Raw genomic sequence first — 19,746 nt, forward strand, 5'->3', positions numbered from 1 at the left:
AAGGTTACAGCAGGCATCTGAAGGTTAGCCATTCAAGAGTATTTGAAGTTTAGAGTGAACATCTGAAGGTTAGACATTCAGAAGGTACGAAGGTTAGCGTACACCATGGATGGTTCAACAGTTCATCTGAAGGTTAAAAGAAGGAATGGAACATTAGAAGGAGAATGTGAAGGTTACAGTGGAAATCAGTTTAGAGTTTAGAGCGAGAATCAGAAAGTTACAGCAAGAAGCAGAAGGTTAGCGTGAGAATATTAGAAGTTAACAATGAGAATAAGAATGTTAGAGCAAAAAAAGGAAGGTTACAGTGTGAATCAGAAGGTTACAGTGAGAATCAGAAGGTTATAGTAAGAATATGAAGGTTACAGCGAGAATCAGAAGATTACAGCGAGAATATGAAGGTTGCAGCGAGAATCAGAAGTTTATAGTAAGAATCAGAAGGTTACAGCGAGAATCAGAAGGTTATAGAAAGAATATGAAGGTTGCAGTGAGAATCAGAAGGTTATAGTAAGAATATGAAGGTTACAGCGAGAATCAGAAGGTTGCAGCGAGAATCAGAAGGTTATAGTAAGAATATGAAGGTTACAGCGAGAATCAGAAGGTTACAGCGAGAATCAGAAGGTTATAGAAAGAATATGAAAGTTGCAGTGAGAATCAGAAGGTTATAGTAAGAATATGAAGGTTACAGCGAGAATCAGAAGGTTACAGCGAGAATATGAAGGTTGCAGCGAGAATCAGAAGTTTATAGTAAGAATCAGAAGGTTACAGTGAGAATCAGAAGGTTATAGTAAGAATATGAAGGTTATAGTGAGAATCAGAAGGTTATAGTAAGAATATGAAGGTTTCCGTCAGAATCAGAAGGTTATAGTAAGAATATGAAGGTTTCCGTGAGAATCAGAAGGTTACAGTGAGAATCAGAAGGTTATAGTAAAGAATATGAAGGTTATAGTAAGAATCAGAATGTTATAGTAAGAATATGAATGTTTCTGTGAGAATATGAAGGTTATAGTAAGAATCAGAAGATTATAGTAAGGATATGAAGGTTGCAGTGAGAATCAGAAGGTTATAGTAAGGATATGAAGGTCATAGTGAGAATATGAAGGTTGCAGTGAGAATCAGAAGGTTATAGTAAGAATATGAAGGTTATAGTGAGAATCAGAAGATTATAGTAAGGATATGAAGGTTGCAGTGAGAATCAGAAGGTTATAGTAAGAATATGAAGGTTATAGTGAGAATCAGAAGATTATAGTAAGGATATGAAGGTTATAGTGAGAATCAGAAGGTTATAGTAAGGATATGAAGGTCATAGTGAGAATATGAAGGTTGCAGTGAGAATCAGAAGGTTATAGTAAGAATATGAAGGTTAAAGTGAGAATCAGAAGGTTACGGTGAGAATATGAGTTACGTATTTGTACAAATCTAAAAGTTAGAGGGAGCTTCAGAAGGTTAGCCTGCCAAGAGTATTTGACGTTTATAACCTCTGATGGTTTAAACCAATCAACAGAAATGTAAAGCGAGGATATAAAGGTTGCATCTGTTATCTGAAGGTTAGGTATTTGTAAGAATTTGAAGTTTAGAATGAGCATTCACAAAGTATATGAACGCTAGGCATACCTGAGCATTGGAAGGTTAGAGAGAGCTTCTGAAGGTCACACGTTCACCAGATGTTTTAGATCTTGAAACAAAAAGGAATAATTGTGTACAATCTATTTTGTGACCTGAGGGGAGATCTCTGTGTGCAGGATTGTGTACAGGTTGAGAGCATTTTGCATTGACTTCTACAGAAAACGGTCAGTGGGGAAACAGATACTTGATTACATCTCACATCCTGAGACAGCTCGAGGTATGGGGATTATTTATATCTGATGCCGGTTTGTCCAGTGCATGCCATCTGTTTCTGTGTGTGTGTGTGTGTATTGCTGATGAAATGCCAGGCCTATTGTCTTGTCTGGTGAGATGCCAGTTTGATATTGCCCATCTGCTCCTGTTATCTGAAGAGAGTGTATGAGAGTTCTGCTTTGGGGAGAAGAATGAGGATTTGGACGTTTGGGAGAGCTTGTCTTGTTTAGTGTTGGCGTTCATATGTGTGTGCGTAGTAAACCCTCACGCTTTCTCAGTGTGAATTGGTGGACTCTGTCATTCTGAATGAGATCATCCCTCCTGTACTTCCACTGTCTCACACACACAAAAACACATTTCTCTAGTTGAATAAAACATGCGCACACCCACATGTACCCACTTCTTATTTGCACGTGTGGACATTACCGGTTTAAGAGCAATGAAGCACAATGCTTTAAACAGCATGGAACACGTGGCTATCTTTTGACAACTTTGCTGCTTAATTGCTCTTACTTGAAGGCAGGTTCCCCATCTGTAACACTGCAGGAAATTATTTAAGGTGCAATATTAGATTTTTCATTCATGTATGTGCATTTTCATTTATTACAATGATTTGGTTGAGTGGTGGCCTGGTGACCTGTATGTGTGTGTGTGTGTGTGTGTGTGTGTGAGAAAGCGAGAGAGAGAGAGAGAGGCAATTACCATTAATTGCCTGCTGTTCAGCCTTCTGCAGTGCATGTCCTTCGAGCCTGTTCAAACCGACACACTTACTGATTTAGACTTGTTTTGTTCACAAACGTTTTTGTCTCTTTTGAACAAATCACTAAACTGAACAAGTCAGTATCAGTCATTCCTTTTGTTCAGTTGCTGCAGACCTGAAACGTGAAAGCCAAATATCAATAACGATGATCAAACATGCTGTAGATTGGCATGATTGCCAAACTTGAGTCAGCGAATCCTCCAGGTACAGCCATTATTGTGTCTCCTGTTCACCAAGTTGGTGTCAGAGTCAGTGAATCCTCATAGTCATGACCAAAAGGAGCCCCTCTTGCATTTAGTGAGTCAGTGATTGAATCGGTGAACCTCTTAGTTATGACCGAGATTTGTTCCTCTTGTGTTCATCGAGTCAGTGTTTGGGTCCGTTTTTTGTTTATGGTCACGACCGAAATTTTCTCTTCTTGAATTTAGCGAGTCAGTGTTTGAGTCAGTGAACCTTTCGGTCATGACTGAGATTTGCTCCATTCTAATTTAGTGAGTCAATGTTCGAATCACTGAACCTTTGCATCTGCTCCTCTTGCATTCAGCAAGTCACTTCCAGATTAAACCCAAAACAAAGGTTGAAAAACTGGAGGAATACAAACACTGCAAGCAACCAGAAGCTTCAATCATTTCACTCGTGCTCAGTGGAACTTTGTCTGAAGTACAAAATTACTGTACAGCGAAATACATGGCATTACCCAACTAGCCACATGTTAGCTAGCTAGCTAAAACAACTTGAACATTTTGGAGTTTGCTAATGCAGTTTGCTATCTAGATAATTAAACCTGAAATAAAAACATTTTATTATAAAACATATTGTGGCTCTGCCTTTATTAATATTACAGTCTTTTGTACAAAGCCATCAACTTTCATCCATTCATTTAAAGGAAATAAGATTCTCCTTCACTATTTTACGACCATGAAGGAGAGTGAACAGAGAGACAGTTTTAATTAGGTAATTGTTTCTGCTTTATGGTCAGAGTGTTAAGTCTCAGGCCTGACAGTCCCTTTCAACTAAATTAATTGCCTTGCCTTTCAGATTAATCACACAGTCGAACTCCTTTCCAAATTCAGACACATTGCCTTCATAAATTCACTCCAAATTACAAAAAAAAAAAGAAACAATAAATACACAATATGTTAGGTTAGCAACATTACCTAAGCTGAAACACATGCTGGTTAGTAGTTAGCTTGGCTAATATTACCTCCTACAGTTGGTGTTTATTTTATTAGCTAGATAGATTAACAAGTTTATTAATGAAGTAATATTAAGCTAAAATAAAATAAATAAATAAATAACAGGCTAAATAGTGTATTGTGAAGTTAAAACCAATAGTCTGGCTATGTGTCATGGAGGAAATAACAACACTAGTCATGCTAATCAGCCCTTTCAGTGAAACCACATGAACGATAAATGCCAAGCTCGAGTCCACGTGAGATTCCATGTGCGGAAACTATGCTTCACTTCCCGCAAACACCGATCTTCATTTGCTTTGAGTCCTGCTAATGCGCCATTGGCCTCAAGCACCATGACGAGTCAGGCTTAGCCAATTACCCAGCATGCCCTGTCAGAGTACCGTAGTGCAAGGAGTGTCAGATGGAGAATGGAGCAGGATTTGAGGTGACATTGTGAATCACACAATGGCCTAGTTAGATTCTCTCCCTCTCGCTCTTGCTCCCCCCAGACACCCCCTCCCACCCCATGCCCCGCTATCGTACTCCATCTATCCTCTCCTCCCTTTTCTCTTTCACTCTCTCAGTCAGTGGTTGGTATTCATATAGACAAGGTGGAAGGTGTTGCTGAAAACCTGCTGACAGGTTTGGATACAAAAAAAACAAAAAAAAGACCAATACCCTGTATCTGCATGGAATATGTACAGCGTAATATGTAAATAGTCAACAAATCTGGCCTATTTATACACCAACGTTCAAATTCTATTGGTAATCTGGACTATGTAGCTTAGAGCTAATATCAAAAAATTATTAATACTGATCTTACAGATAGAATTATGTGTATCTACAAAAGAGGAGAACATAGAAGAAAGCCAACTGATCTATATGTGGTAGTGCTAGTGGAAAGAAATGCTATAAAGCCCAAAACCTTTCATAGAGTTGTGTTAGTAAGTGGTATTTACTGATACTGGTATTACATTAAAAGTACAGTTGGTATAAATGTATCGCTACCATTATCAACCATGAAATACGCAACAGTGTGAAAAAAAACCCCAACTTTTTACAGGTTTTCCATGTGAGTTTGTGTGGAATAATTCTCCGCTGTCAATTGTAAAGGTTGGAAAGGTTGCTGCATAAGTTTGTATGCCTGTGTGTGTTTGTGTATGCACCCAGGTACTCTCCTCTTTAGAATACACATATAGATGTACACTGATATAATCCACTGTAAGAGTAAGACAGAGTGTGTCTGCAGGTTTATCTGTGTGATTGACTGCCCTCTCCTCCTGTAGGTAAAGGTCCTGAAACTCTATATGCTGGCCAGAAGCTCAACGATAACGAATGGCATTCGGTAAAAGTGGTGCGCAGAGGCAAGAATCTGCAGCTCTCTGTGGACAATGTCACCACTGAAGGTAATAGAGGCCCTGGGCAATATGTAGGACTAACATGCTAGCTTAGCCTGCAGGTTCTATGGCAAAAAGTTCCCAGGTTCCTCATGGTCCTCATAAAGTACACATATAATGTGTATATAAATACACATTTTTGACATAAGGGGACTAGTCGAACTAGTCATGTCAGTTCGACTGACTAAAATGGAGTCAACAAGATGGTTTATCAAGCTGTAAATAAATAGATTCAAATGCAACACCCAGTGAATCAAGGTTTCATCCAATTCACCGCTAAGACCTTGCACCTCTCTCCAGGTCAGATGACTGGAGCCCACACCCGCCTAGAGTTCCACAACATTGAGACAGGCATCATGACAGAAAGACAGTTCATCTCCGTTGTCCCGTCCAACTTCGTTGGCCACCTACAGGGACTGACGGTCAACGGGGTGCCCTACCTTGACCAGTGCAAAAACGGTGACATCTCCTACTGTGAGCTCAACGCCCGCTTCGGCATGCGCCACATTATCGCCGACCCCGTAACCTTCAGGAGCAAAGGAAGTTACCTGGCACTAGCTACACTGCAGGCGTACGCCTCCATGCACCTGTTCTTCCAGTTCAAGACCACCAGCTCTGATGGCCTGATTCTCTACAACAGTGGAGATGGAAGTGATTTCATTGTAGTGGAGCTGGTTAAAGGGTGAGTCTCAAACCTCCAGTGTGACGTAGCCACGACATTCAAGTGACATTCGCATGGGGTATAAATCTGATTTTAAGGTAATTAGCTACTACCTGCTGCCTTTAGTATCTCCTATCTGACAGGTTTATGAATCATTGCAACACACTTTGGCATTTCATTCAAGTAATGAGATTCTTTTTCTTTATATTACCGCAGAACTGTGACATTTATTTATTGCCTTCTTTATTTCTTGTGAGCAGTTGATATTTTACAAAGTTTAAATCACTTATGGGAATTTTAAGTGCGTTTAAGCACAATACTTGCTGTGTTTATTCTACAGCATATGCAGACTTCCAGTCAGAACTTTGGAAATCCAATCAACAAAAACATTGGCATTATTTTATTAATTCAACAAATGAAAGAAAAAAATAATAATTAAATACCAAACATCCCAAACACATTATAATATAGTATGTTGTGGTATCATTAAGTTGCATTCGTGAATAACTTTCATCCTCTGGGTACTCCACTTTTCTCCCCCAGTCCAAAGACTTGTGGTGTAGGCTGATTGGCGTTCCCAATTGTCCGTTTTCCTCGCACCTCATGGGTTGGGGGTTCGAATTCCACTTCTGCCCTGTGTGCATGGAGCTTGCGTTTTATCCGCATGCTTTGGGGGTTTCCTCCGGGTACTCCTGTTACCTCCCCTGTCAATACATGCGGTGTAGGCTGATTGGCATTTCAATTGTCTGTAGTATGTGAATGGGCATGTGGATGTGTGTGCGATTGTGCCCTGTGATGGGTTGGCACCCCATCCAGGATGTCCCCGTTTGTGCCCCGAGTTCCATGGGATAGGCTCCAGGCTACCCTACAACCCTGTAATATAAGTGGTATGGAAAATATATGAATGGTTGCATTGTCTCATTAGGATCTGACAGTGCCCAATTACAGGTGTCTTTATACACACGGATGTAGGCTTATTTATTATTTTCCTCATGTAATGTCTATCATGTCATTGTAGTTCTGAAAATGAAACTCTATGCATTAGAACTTTTGTCTAGACAAAAGACTAAAATCGGCTGGCAAGCTTAACACCACTGAGAAAAGAGTAAGACTTAGGCTAATACTCATCCATAAAACAAAAGAGGCTGAACCCTTCTCTCCTGAAGGGTTTAGACTGCTGTCGATAAAGCTGTAGTGATATTTGCTGGTTTATGACTGTGACAAGAAATGCTACCGGCTTGTAAGACAAACAAAGTGAAGAGAACTACATATTCATAGTGCAGAAATAGATCATAGCATAGCATTTTATTTAAAACATTTCTATCTTAATACGAAAATGCTTGGCCCCCTACAATATGTTAGAATTGATTAATTTATTTAGTGCCTTATTTAGTATGTACTGATGTCTGTTACTTGTTATTCTACACCTTCCTATAGCAACAATTTTAGGTGAATGTACTGTGAGAATGATCTATTTCTGGTCAACCAGTGAGACTGAGCTGGAGCTGGACTTTCCCAGATGACAGATTTGTACTGTTTTGGTTGTATGTGACATGCGTTTTATGTGAGAACAGAACAAAATCTGCTCAAATGGGCGGAGCTCAAATGCTGCCTCGCATCTTTTTGTTTGAACAGAGCATCAGCATCCCCATCCATCCAGCCTTGTCATTCTGACATATTTATAGCCCAGTTTTTCACAAAGCAATAAAACATTTGCGTGTTTTGTCAAAAGCCGACAGCTTTGTAAACCATCACAGATGAAATAATTGCAGAAATATGTGCACTAGTTGAGCAATCCTTTTGTTTAAGCCTGGGGTCTTTGAGTTATTCATCTAGGATGTACGTTAAACACATAATCACATAAAATATGAATAAAGCAGAATTAGGAGGGTAAAAATGACAATTTAAGTCAGTCACTTAAATACAAAAAGTGACCAGTATATACATGGGGAAAATTCCACATGTTCAGGGATGGGTTATTGAAGAAGGAAATATTTTTCTTTGCCGTCAAATGTAACATGATGTAATACAATAGCAAAAGACAACTTTAAAATAAAATAAAATATACAGTCCCCTCTAAAACTCTTGGAACAGCAAGGCCTATTCATTTGTTTGGGCCATACACCAAAGACATTTAGGTTTGAGATTAAAGGATAGATATGCTACGAATGTTTATGGTTTCAGCTTTAAGTTACGTCATCAATAAAGATTAGAGAGCCCATTACAGAAGCAGCCATGCAAGCCCAAGCCATGACACTACCTCCAGCATTCTTGACTGATGAGCTTGTATGTTTTGGATTATGAGCAGGTCCTTACTTTATTTGGCCTTTCCATCACTTTGGATGAGGTTCCAGAACGTTTGTGGCTCATCTCTACACTTTGTGAATTCCAATCTGGCTTTCCACTTCTTACCAGTGTTGAATGGTTTGCGGTGGATCTTGTGGTATGACGTCTCTATTTCTGCACTGTAAGTCTTCTTTGAATGTTGGATTGTGATACCTTCACCACTGCCCTGTGAAGGTTGTCAGTGACGTCACCAACTGTAGTTTTGGGGATTTTCTTCACAGCTCTCATAGTGTTTCTGCTGTTGTTTTCCTTGGCCGATCTGTTCCATGTCTGGTTGTTGGTACAGCAGTGTTTTTTTCTTATTTTTCTGGACATTCCAAATAGTTTTATTGGCTATGCCTAATGCTTGTGCAATGGCTCAGATAGATTTTCCCGCTTTTTTTCTCAGCTTCAAATTGGCTTGCTTTTCTCCCATAGACAGCTCTCTGGTCTTCATGTTGGTTTATCCTATTTAACAATAAATGCAGTCTTCACAGGTGAAACCTAGGGCTCAAACCAAGTGTAGACTTTCAGAGCTATTAACTCTTCAAACAAACAATTTAACAGGGCACACCTGGGCAGCAAAAAACACCTGTTTGTTTTTTGCTGCCCATGTCACATGTTCCACATATCAGTCACATGTTCCAATATTTTTGATTAGGATTAGAAAGCTGAAATTCTGATCTGTCGTCTCATATTCATCTTTATCTCAAACCCAAATGTCTTCAATGTATAGATAAAACAATAGACTTGGCCTTGCTGTTCCAATACATTCAGAAAGAGTCTAGTATACTGCCAAAATATTGCTGCATGAATAGTCCTAGTCCTAATTATTACATTAATCACTGGACTAATTGTTTACTGCAACAATATGGATTCCACACTCATTATTGAACAGCTTAAAAATAGCACTTGATCCAGCTCATTATTATTTTGCATGTATTTGTTTTTGGAATTTTATAAATAAAATATAGATTATTTTACTTTATTTAATTCATCAGCTACTCATGCAGACAACTTAATACAGCCACAAGATAATAAATCAGGAATATGAAATCACAACGTGTGCACAGGATAGAAGTTATTTCTCTAATACACTCTTCAGTCTGGAAGTAAGCGTTTGCTTTTATTGTTCTCTCAGGTATATCCACTACGTCTTCGACCTGGGCAATGGACCCTCTCTGATGAAAGGCAACTCAGACAAGCCGCTGAATGACAACCAGTGGCACAACGTGGTGGTTTCCCGTGACACTAACAACATGCACACACTGAAAATCGACTCCCACACCGTCACCCAGCACTCCAACGGAGCCCGCAATCTGGACCTTAAAGGTATCATGTGTCACTAATAACACACACATTATGTTGGGTCGTCGCAAAAATGTCTGTGGGTCACTAATAACACACATTGTTGATGGCCTTTCTATGGATACATAAAAGACATGCTGTGTGTCTGTACATTAGTGTTTACAGTGCTGAATTTATAGATTTGTATACTTGGGGAGGCAAGGGAAATATCCCTTTTCACTCAAACAATTTAATGGTTTTGTTGTTGTTTATTTTCCTGGCACAAAGTAAGACAGGTATCTAGGCTATTGCTAGCTGGAGGCTAAACCTGCAGCCTACCTAGCAGTAGTTTCCTAGCAATATGCGGTTTCGTCATATTCTTTTTTTTTTCTTTTTCTTTTATCTCAAATAATGTAAGGCATACTCAGACCAGGCTAGCTAGGGTTAACCTACAGCTAGCAGTAGACTACTTACCCTTTTCCTTTTATTTTACCTCAGATAAAGTAAGGCATTCTCAGACCAGGCTAGCTAGGCATAACCTACTGCTAGCAGTAGACTAGCTCTCCCCTTTTTCCTTTCCTGTTACCTCGGACAAATTAAGACATTATCAGACAGGATTAGCTGGGGTTAACCTACAGCTAGCAGTAGACTAGCTAGCTTTTTTCCCTTTTCTTTTCGTTCTTTCTTTTTTTTTTTTTTTTTTTTTTTAACCTGAGACAAAGTATGGCATTCTCCGACAGAGTTAGCTAGGGTTAACCTACAGTTAGCAGTAGACTAGTTACCTTTTTCCCTTTAGTTTACCTGAGACAAAGTAATACAATGTCAGACAGGTAGCTAGGCTCCTGCGAGCTCTAGATAGTAGTCTGCTAGCAATAGGTAGATTAGTCAGACACATTCTAGGGCTTTGTTTCTGTTTTACCTAAGACAAAGTAAAGCATTCTCAGTACACTAACCTTGCAGCCTAACTAACAGTACTTTACTAGCAATACATTGTTTTTTTTTCCCCTACGGTTTGGTAGCAATATATAGCGTAGTCCAAATGTAGTCCAAGTAAGCCACTTTTCTCATCCATGACAAGTTCACAATAAGCGGTTGCTACATAGTAATAGTATTACCTGGGGAGGTTTTTTTGTTTGTTTGTTTTTGTGTTTTTGTTTTCCACTCTGTTACCATAATACTATAATATTATTCCAGCCATCTAGCTAGCTGATTATGTCCTCTGAACAACAAAAACGTCATAATGTTTGTGACAACCTACTATTGTAATGCTATGTCCGACATTAACTAGCAAAAAGGAGTGGACGGACGTTTCAAAATAACAGCTTTATTTTTCAACCATCGTACTAAACCTGAAGAGTTGTTCTCCACAACTGTCTAGCATTCTGTATTTTTGATCGTTCTTATCATCTTGGTAAAGTTGGTACTTTGCGAGTATTAGTGCCTCTATGACCACTTTGATGCCATGTTATGAATGGACCATGATCGTATGACTGTGTGACACAAATCTATTCTATGGTTTCATAGAAAACACAACCTGCTAGAAACTCACTCCTCCTATGCTCATGTTATTGCTGTCCAGATGTGAGATTTTTATCACTGAGGAGACGTATAAATCATTTATCACCGACGTCCCACTGATCAACTAATCCAATTCGAATAGGACTAATGATTTTTGTTTTGATGATGTTTTGTTTTTGTTTTGATGATGTTTTGATTTATGTTACATGTTTGAACACTGACTTTTCGCCTTAATTCGCCTTAATAAAAAAGAACCATCATTAATATGTAATATTCAACTTTAATCAGGTCAGGTGGTGTGATCAGTGTGTTCTTTCCAAAGTTATAACGAAACCTACATCACTCACCTGGTGGATCATCCAGTGACTGACACAGACACAGTCAATTAACTGGAGTTTAATGGAAATGCAAGTCCAAACCCCTGGATAATTGTCGAATTTCTTTCAAGCACAGAACTTTAAATCTCGCATTAATGCCAAAAGCTACAAATGATACAGCATATAAAATCATTGGGAAAAGAGTAATATTACAAAGTTTACCCTCCCCGGGAAACAGATTATCCCTCTTATCCCCCCCATGTGCTCAGAGTTAAAACCTTTCAGGCCCACGTTAATGCCTTGAAATTTGTATGTAAGATGTTAGACAGACTGTATCATCACAGAACCAGCCAGACTGAGTTCTTCCTGTCAGTCAGAAGACTTTCCGTCTCACTCTGATGCTCCTACCACTGCTGATAAAATACGCCTGTGGTTTTCACACTACCGATTAAGACCTTCTGGAGGATGAAAACATTATGCGATATGAAACAGTCTCTCAAGCAGTACACCAGAGGCGGAGAAGAGACTATTTCTACTAGAAATTTACTTGGCGGTTTGATGACGGCGGGAAATAGTCTGTATTTTACAATCAGGCGCTTGTAAGTTAGCCTGATATCTCCAGTTTATACAATAAAGCATTGCAATATAATATGTAATGAATAAAACTTGACAGGGAATGTTGGAAAATAATTACGCACCCTGAAGTTGCTTGTTTTTAGAAGTGCTTTATTCCTCTTATACCACAGGAGTTTGCCAACACTAACAATGGGCCTCATTTATCAAGCTGGATACGAACGGATTTATGTGTATGAGCGTTTACACACACAAAAAGTGGTACTGGAAATACTGTAAATTCAGAAAAACATTCATAGCCTTCTCCTGCTCCTTGAGTGTGTGTACATTTAAGCATAAGAAGACTAAATAATGTAACACTTGATTGATCAGCTTCACGTCTTATAATTTGCATTGAGTTGCTGTATTTTTATATACGGATTACTCTGTCAAGTTCAAATCGCTCATTTATTTCAAATACACACAAATGTATTATTATGTTATATTATAATTTCATATAGGCCTAAATGGCATTAAGGAAATTGTAAGCATATACATAACAAAAATAAATAAATAAAAATAAGAGAGCAAGTCAAACCAAATCCGTTTTAAGACAAATGAGGCTAGTTGTGAAATGTGTTTTATGAAAGGAGAATGGTCTGGTCTGTATAGACGGTAGGTGTAAGCTGAGGCTGTGCAAATGGCAGAATTGACATTACTGGAAGGGTTAGCACATGATTCCCTTAGGAGGCGACAGATATTTAGAGAATGGTATGATGTATGTATGTATTTATTTATTTATATATATTTTTTTCGGAGGATGAAAACGGTTTATAAGTTGGTTCTGTTAGCCACAGCATTTGGCCAATGTTAAAAGGCTTTGTCATTGTTTGATCTCCCCTGGTAGTAGAGAAAGCAATTAATTTAGTTTTTATGTCAAACCATTTTCTTTTGACCTTACTTATATAGGTGCATCTCAAAAAATTAGAATATCATGTAAAAGTAAAAAAAAGTTCTTAATTTAATTCAAAAAGTGGAGCTTTCATATATTCTAGATTCATTACACATAAAGTGAAATATTTGAAGCCTTTTTTTTGTTTGTTTTAATATTGATGATTATGGCTTACAGCTCATGGAAATCAAAAATCCAGTATCTCAAAATATTAGAATAAAGAATTTATAATACAGAAATGTCGACCTGAAGAGAGCTCTAATCAGCGAATTAACTCAAAACACCTGCAAAGGTTTCCTGATTCTTTAATCGCTCAGTCTGGTTCAGAACACACAATCATGATCACGGGGAAGATGAAAGTAAATGCTGCATTTCATTTGGAAATCAAGGTCCCAGAGTCTGGAGGATGAGTGGAGAGGAACAGAATCCAAGTTGCTTGAAGTCCAGTGTGAAGTTTCCACAGTCAGTGATGATTTGAGGTGTCATGTCATCTGCTGGTGTTGGTCCAGTGTGTTTTCTCAAGTTGAGAGTCACTGCAGCGTCTACCAGGAGATTTTAGAGCACTTCATGCTTCCATCTGCTGACGAGCTTTATGGAGATGCTGATTTCCTTTTCCAGCAGGACTCGGCACCTGCCCACAGTGCCAAAACTACTAGTAACTGGTTTGCTGACCGTGGTTTTACTGTGCTTGACTGGCCAGCCGACTCGCCTGACCCGAACCCCATAGAGAATCTATGAGAGACACCAGACCCGACAATACAGACGAGCCGAAGGCCGCTATCAAAGCAACCTGGGCTTCCAGAACACCTCAGCAGTGCCACAGGCTGATTGTCTCCATGTCACGCCGCATTCATGCAGTAATTCATGCAAAAGGATTAAAGCCCTGACCGAGTATCGAGTGCATAAATAAACATACTTTTCAGAAGGTCGACATTTCTGTATATTATAGATTCTTTATTCTAATATTTTGAGATACTGGATTTTTGATTTCCATGAGCTGTAAACCGTAACCATCCAGATTAAAACAAACAAACAAAAAAAAATCACTTTATGTGTAATGAATCTAGAATATATGAACGTTTTCCACCATGCACCAATATTCCTACAAATTTTGGCTTTTTCAGGTGCTGTGACTCAGATGTATACGTTGCTAAATAATGTTGTTGTTGTTTTTTGTTTTGTTTTTTATAATAGTAGTAAGTACTTCAGCTTCTGCCTCAGAGAAATTCTTCTTTGTTTGATTGTTTAGCCATTTTGCAACTTGGTCTTTTTATGAAGTTTTGTTTGTGTGTCTCAGAAATGGCCTACCTTTTCCAAGACATCATATGCGACTATGTGCAGGATCTTCTTAGCAGTTATATAATAGATTTTCATAATGTTAGGCTGAAATTGCGTTCTCCTCTCTCTCTCTCTCTCTCTCTCTCTCTCTCTCTCTTTCTCTCTCTCTCTCTCTCACACACACACACACACACACACACACACACACACACACACTTACCCTCCACAACTGAATGTGGGATGAATTTGGGAAAGGTACTTGTTATTTAAATGCCACACACTTCATAACTGGAAGTGTGGAATTTACCATCTAAATCATGTCCTGGGCTTATCAAAATGTCTTTCGAAATAAATTAGTCACAATGATGACTGATAATATGTGAGACACAGAGGAAAAAGGTGGAAAGGAGAGAGAAGAAGTGTAAGAATAACATTAGAAAGAAGCAGGTAGAGTTGGAGTGAAAGGGACTATATGAGTGACGCAAGCAAGCAGTTATTATGATTAGTTTTTCTCGGTTTTTATTCTGTTTGTTCAGCTTTCACATGTGTCTGCTCAGGAGGTAGTGCTGGTGGGCTTGTGTGCAATCATGTGCATTCAGTTCAAGGGAAAATAATACCTACTCCCCGTGCCAAGCCAAAATCCGCTAGCCAAACACACCGTCTGGCAGCTGTGGTGGACTCCTCACCTTGAAAAATGAGTCTGTGCTTGAGCTGGGTTGTAACAGCCACTTGCAGTTTGCTAACTGGATTGAGAAATATAGCCTCACACCAGCTTAATGTCCAGTGAGATCACCGTCAGTTTAAAGCGTTACTTACGGTTGGTGTTCTTAATGCAACACAACACATACATCGATCTGTATAACACCATCTACTGATATAAGGACTGCTTGAATCAATTTACCTGCCATTAGTTGACATTACACAATTCAAGTGACACGACACTACATTTAACACCATGATATCTGATTTTGTGGCTCAGTGTACTGGCATGTCACATAACAGTGTTAATGTTATCACATGTTCATATGTATCTCATAATGTTATCACAGATTAACTTGAAAGTGGTAACAAACCTCCTTCACAGCACCGCATGTGTCTTCACATGTAAAGACACAAAGTCTAATTACACTTGTAATGTCTTGAAGGCCCTAAATCAGTGATTTCTTTGCAATCTCTTGCACTGATAGAGGAAACAATTGACAGTTCCTGGTCTTCATCACAGCTGAGATGCTGATAGTGGTTGTGAAGCTAAAAGACAGGATCCCCCCCCCCCCCCCCGCCCTCCCTTTTCAACCTGTAATGAATCTTGCCGGTGAAATCCTTTCAGTGAAATGATGCTGGTTAAAAGGCACTTAGGTGTAAATGAATGTGCTCGTCTCAAAGCCAAATCTCATCTCAAAACTGTGACTTGCCTAAATGGATGTTTCAGAGTTCAGCTCAGAAGAGAGTGGGATAGTTTTTTTTTTTTCATCTTTTCTTTTCAGTCTCCTTCTTTCCCAGACATTTTAAATTAAACCTGCTGTAAGATGAGCTCATGGGTTCCTCATGGAACATTTGAAGCGGTCAAGAAGGCTTTTTAAAACCATCCCTAACCATTTCCTTTTGAAAATTTGGACAGAGTGAAACGTCTTCACTGGCCCATTTGCAGTAGCTTTCAGGGATATGGACAGGACATGGATCAAAAACAGTTATGCTTTTGTTATACTTTTTAAGTATTATTTATTAATGAGCTTGGGCCAAGACTTTATTTTGGAGCTCCTGGGGCAATGAAAGTGAATACATTAATCACAAGTGGACATTATAGATGTGCGGTGTACCACTGGTGGTTTGAGAAGATACAGTAAAAGAGAGTGTATTTCCCATTAAAGGGGACACAGACTGAATACTAAATATGTTGTATGACCATCCAGAAATATGTAAGATGTTTCAAGGGGTTCATTTTACTATAAATATGGTTAAAGTGTATATAGTATTTATTATTAGTATATACCAACAGAGCTAGGTAAGATATAAAGCCAGCAGTCTTGATAAATTCACCTTATATTTACCCCCTATGAGATCCACATCCTGCCCGAATTCATTTGTCATTTTTTATACCCGTAACCATGACAGTATCCTAAAGCAAATTCGACCTCACTATGACCAATTTTACTCAAGAGGTCCCATATCAGTGACAGGAATCTGCAGCTGTGTCAGTAAAGCTGGAAATTGGAAGAACATGGACATCACATCCCGCAAGACAAACCAGCATGGATCAGAATAAAGGGATGAAAAAAAACCCCAGAGTAGCTGAAATGATCCAGATTGAAATCACTGTGCCACTTTAATTGAAGGTGTTCATAGCAGCTACGTAGCCCTGTATGACATAAACGTACCTAAACATTAACTAAAGACTTACAATAGACATACAGCTTTTTGATGTCAAATAAACAATGAAATGTGTAATAGATATTCATGCTTATTTAACACTTTTTTTTAAATAAGGCTCCAGTGCCAGCACTTTGTAACAGTAAAGATTAAGTTTTCCGACAACAAAGTATTCGGGATGGAGGACTTTTCAGCTTCTCTGTAACATGAGAAACTGAGGTTTTTGTGAGTCTGTTCGTCTGGGGTATTTGTTTGTTTGCTTGCAACTATAAATTGATTTTTTTTTTTAAAACTACAATGTGCCATTCTTAAATCAATCAATGAAATTGTTTGCAAATTGCTGTTGTGTAAAAGCAATAAAACACTTAGGGATGTGGTTCAATTGAAGTCTAATCAACTTCGGGGTGGTAACAGTACAATAACCCCAGTTATCCGTCATTGTTTATTTTTCTAGAACAGCACACCCTTTCTGGTTTCATTCTTTATTTAGCATCAAGATCAAAGTAGTCTGACAATTTATATGGCAAGTTACAATGGCTGGAATTAGCATTCGGGACAGGGTTAGCATTTGCACCATTTCATCATATCAAACAAAATCCCACCACTTTGCTTGTTTGAATTTATGAGGAATTCTCAATGGCGTACGTTCCATATTCTTGGCGTATCCCTTTGTTTAAGCATGTTTGGCCTAGTTCATAATTTAGACACAGCTAATGGTATGAACAACAAGCTCAAGTTAATAATGCAGGCTTCATTGAATCTTACTGTCTGAATGGTTAGCATGTGCATGGCCATTAGAGTGCCTCTGGAGTAATCCTTCCAGCAAAAAAGGGAGAAAATTGCAAAGCGAGAGGCGATATGGGCCAAAGGAAAGGTAGTAGAATTTAGAAAAAACAACCTTGTCAGCATTTTTGCTGTTTAAACTAGGTGACAGAGAGTCTTCGTTTGCTATAAGCATAAACCTGCTGACTTGTGAATTTTTTTTTACGACTCAAGCATTATATCTGTTGCATATCTATTATCCGGAAAGAAAACCCAGCTATAATAGTGCATTCAGAAACATGCTGTGATATTCTCACCAAAGCAATGCCTCCTTTTCCCTGTCTGGCCATCATGACTGCTCGCGCAAAACTCAGGGATATTGCACAGGGAGTCCCACTTTGCCATGTATGCAGCCTTGCTGGACTTCTGATTGGTTTTATTTGCACAAGAGAGTGTTTCTCGAGACCTGTTAAGGGAATGTTAGATACTTTTGAGCCTCCACTTCGAACAGGAGAGACCCTCTGAGTCAGTCTTGGTGCAATTACTGAAAGGAAATGGCTTCCATCAGAAAGGCCATGAACATTGATTTCAACAAAATCACAAGACACCTAAGAAGGAAAGCACTATGCAATTGTGCGTAGATAGGATAGTGCCTTATTAGACGGGGGGCAAAATATTCAAACAAGCACTTAAGATCACGTTTCAATGGTGTCACATATCATTTTTGAGTGTTTGTGTATAGAGAGAGAGAGAGCGAGCGAGAGAGACATCAAAGTGATACAAATGTGTTTCCTGCCATCTTGGATTAGTTCCAGCCTTGTGTACTGAAATGTCACCGTAATTGCTGGATTCGTTTGACAGGGCTTAGGTGCTTTGAATGTCCTAAGCAGTCATGCCATCTTTTCTAAGCCAGTTAGCTGTTGCTGAAACAGCAGCTTAATCCAGGTTTTCTTCATTTTAATGTATGCAATGCCAACTAATTAGCATGAAACACAACAGTGGGGTGCATTCCAACTGGAGTAAACATACTTCCTAGTGTTAAAGCTGGACATAAACACTGAGTTGCCTATATTTAAATATGCTAATGTTTGAAGCTATTACCAAAATGTGTATAAGCTTGCAAAGCTAATTAGCTTATAAATGGGGTCTTGCGAGAACAAACTGGCCCTATGTCTTTTTGTTAGTAATACATTATATTATATAATGTATAACAAGCAGAGGTAAATAAATAAAAAATAATAATAATTTGATAGATGAAACTTGTTTTTAATTTAAATGACACCTAGTCTATAGATGTATTTTTATGGAGAGTCACTGTAGACTAATCAGTGTTTCCCATAATGTGTATCCATGCTTTAATACACATGATTCTACTAATTAGCCAATTAACAAAACATCTGTGGATTAAGGAAGACTTAATCAAGAAAGACTGCCTAGGAAGTTTTAGTCTACTGCTACAGAGGAATTTATAGGGTTAAATGTGAATACATGCATACCATCACCTTGCTAACTACCTACTTTTGTTTTTAGTCTCATATTCCTTCTACTTACAAAATGTACATTAAAAAGGATTTTAATGTTAATATAGGGGGGCATGGTGGTTTAGTGGTTAGCACGTTTGCCTCATACCTCCAGGGTTGGGGGTACGATTTCCGTCACTGCCGCCCTGTGTGCGCGGAGTTTGCATGTTTTCCCTGTGCTTCGGGGGTTTTCTCCGGGTTTCCTCCCCCAGTCCAAAGACTTGCATTGTAGGCTGATTGGCATTTCCAAATTGTCTGTAGTGTGTAAATGTGTGTGTGATTCTGCCCTGCAATGGGTTGGCATCTCATCCAGGGTGTCCCCCACGTCGCGCCCCAAGTCCCCTGGGATAGACATAGACACAGTGATGTATAGATAGACAAACTTTTGAGATCTAAACACGGGACAGGTGAACACAATAAGGCAACAAACCGAGGACAGGACTACAAAAAAACATAGGTGGTCTTGAAGTCACTTGTGTGTATAGAGAGAGAATGCAAGATATTCATATGGCTACGTAAAACCTATAGAAGCCCTTCCTGATTTCTGACATAAACCAATTCCAATCGGAATCAGCTACCATTAAGACATGTTTATGATTTTGCACAAGGTATAAATAGATGAACTCAAAACTAAACATAGAAAAGATGAACACAATCAAGCAACGAACCAATGACAGGACAAGGAGGAGACCAGACTGAAATAAAAAGCAAAATAAAACTCAAGAACATGGGAACCATAACACACAATGCTGAGACAGTGATTCCTGCATCTCCTTAGTGAAAGAAATTCTCAGTGACGTTTGATGAAAACATTTTTTGTTTCAAGGATAAGTGAGACACATGACAGGACAGGGCTTTGATGCCTTTCAAAATGCAGCCCTTCAAAATGAACATCATTCATTTTATTTTAATCACTGCAAACAATCTGCACTCTGTATCTCACAACAAGAGTAGTTTTCAAACATTATGTTTCATTTTTAACACCTCTAATAGCAGCAATTTTAGCAAATGATATCACAGAGTGGCCTTGATCTTTGCT

General features: G+C 38.7%; 1 protein-coding gene across 1 annotated transcript in view; it reads left to right on the forward strand.

Moving 5' to 3' along the window:
• The window catches only part of LOC128604279 (neurexin-2-like), a 302,809-nt gene that overhangs the window by 29,627 nt on the left and 253,436 nt on the right, over nucleotides 1–19,746 (forward strand). The window contains exons 6-8 of the mRNA XM_053619289.1: nucleotides 5,058–5,177; nucleotides 5,469–5,850; nucleotides 9,296–9,486. Of these exons, the coding sequence (XP_053475264.1) occupies nucleotides 5,058–5,177; nucleotides 5,469–5,850; nucleotides 9,296–9,486 (693 nt within the window). The remainder of the gene's footprint in view (nucleotides 1–5,057; nucleotides 5,178–5,468; nucleotides 5,851–9,295; nucleotides 9,487–19,746) is intronic.

The sequence above is a fragment of the Ictalurus furcatus genome, chromosome 29 (assembly GCF_023375685.1).
Source record: "Ictalurus furcatus strain D&B chromosome 29, Billie_1.0, whole genome shotgun sequence".
Taxonomy (NCBI): domain Eukaryota; kingdom Metazoa; phylum Chordata; class Actinopteri; order Siluriformes; family Ictaluridae; genus Ictalurus; species Ictalurus furcatus.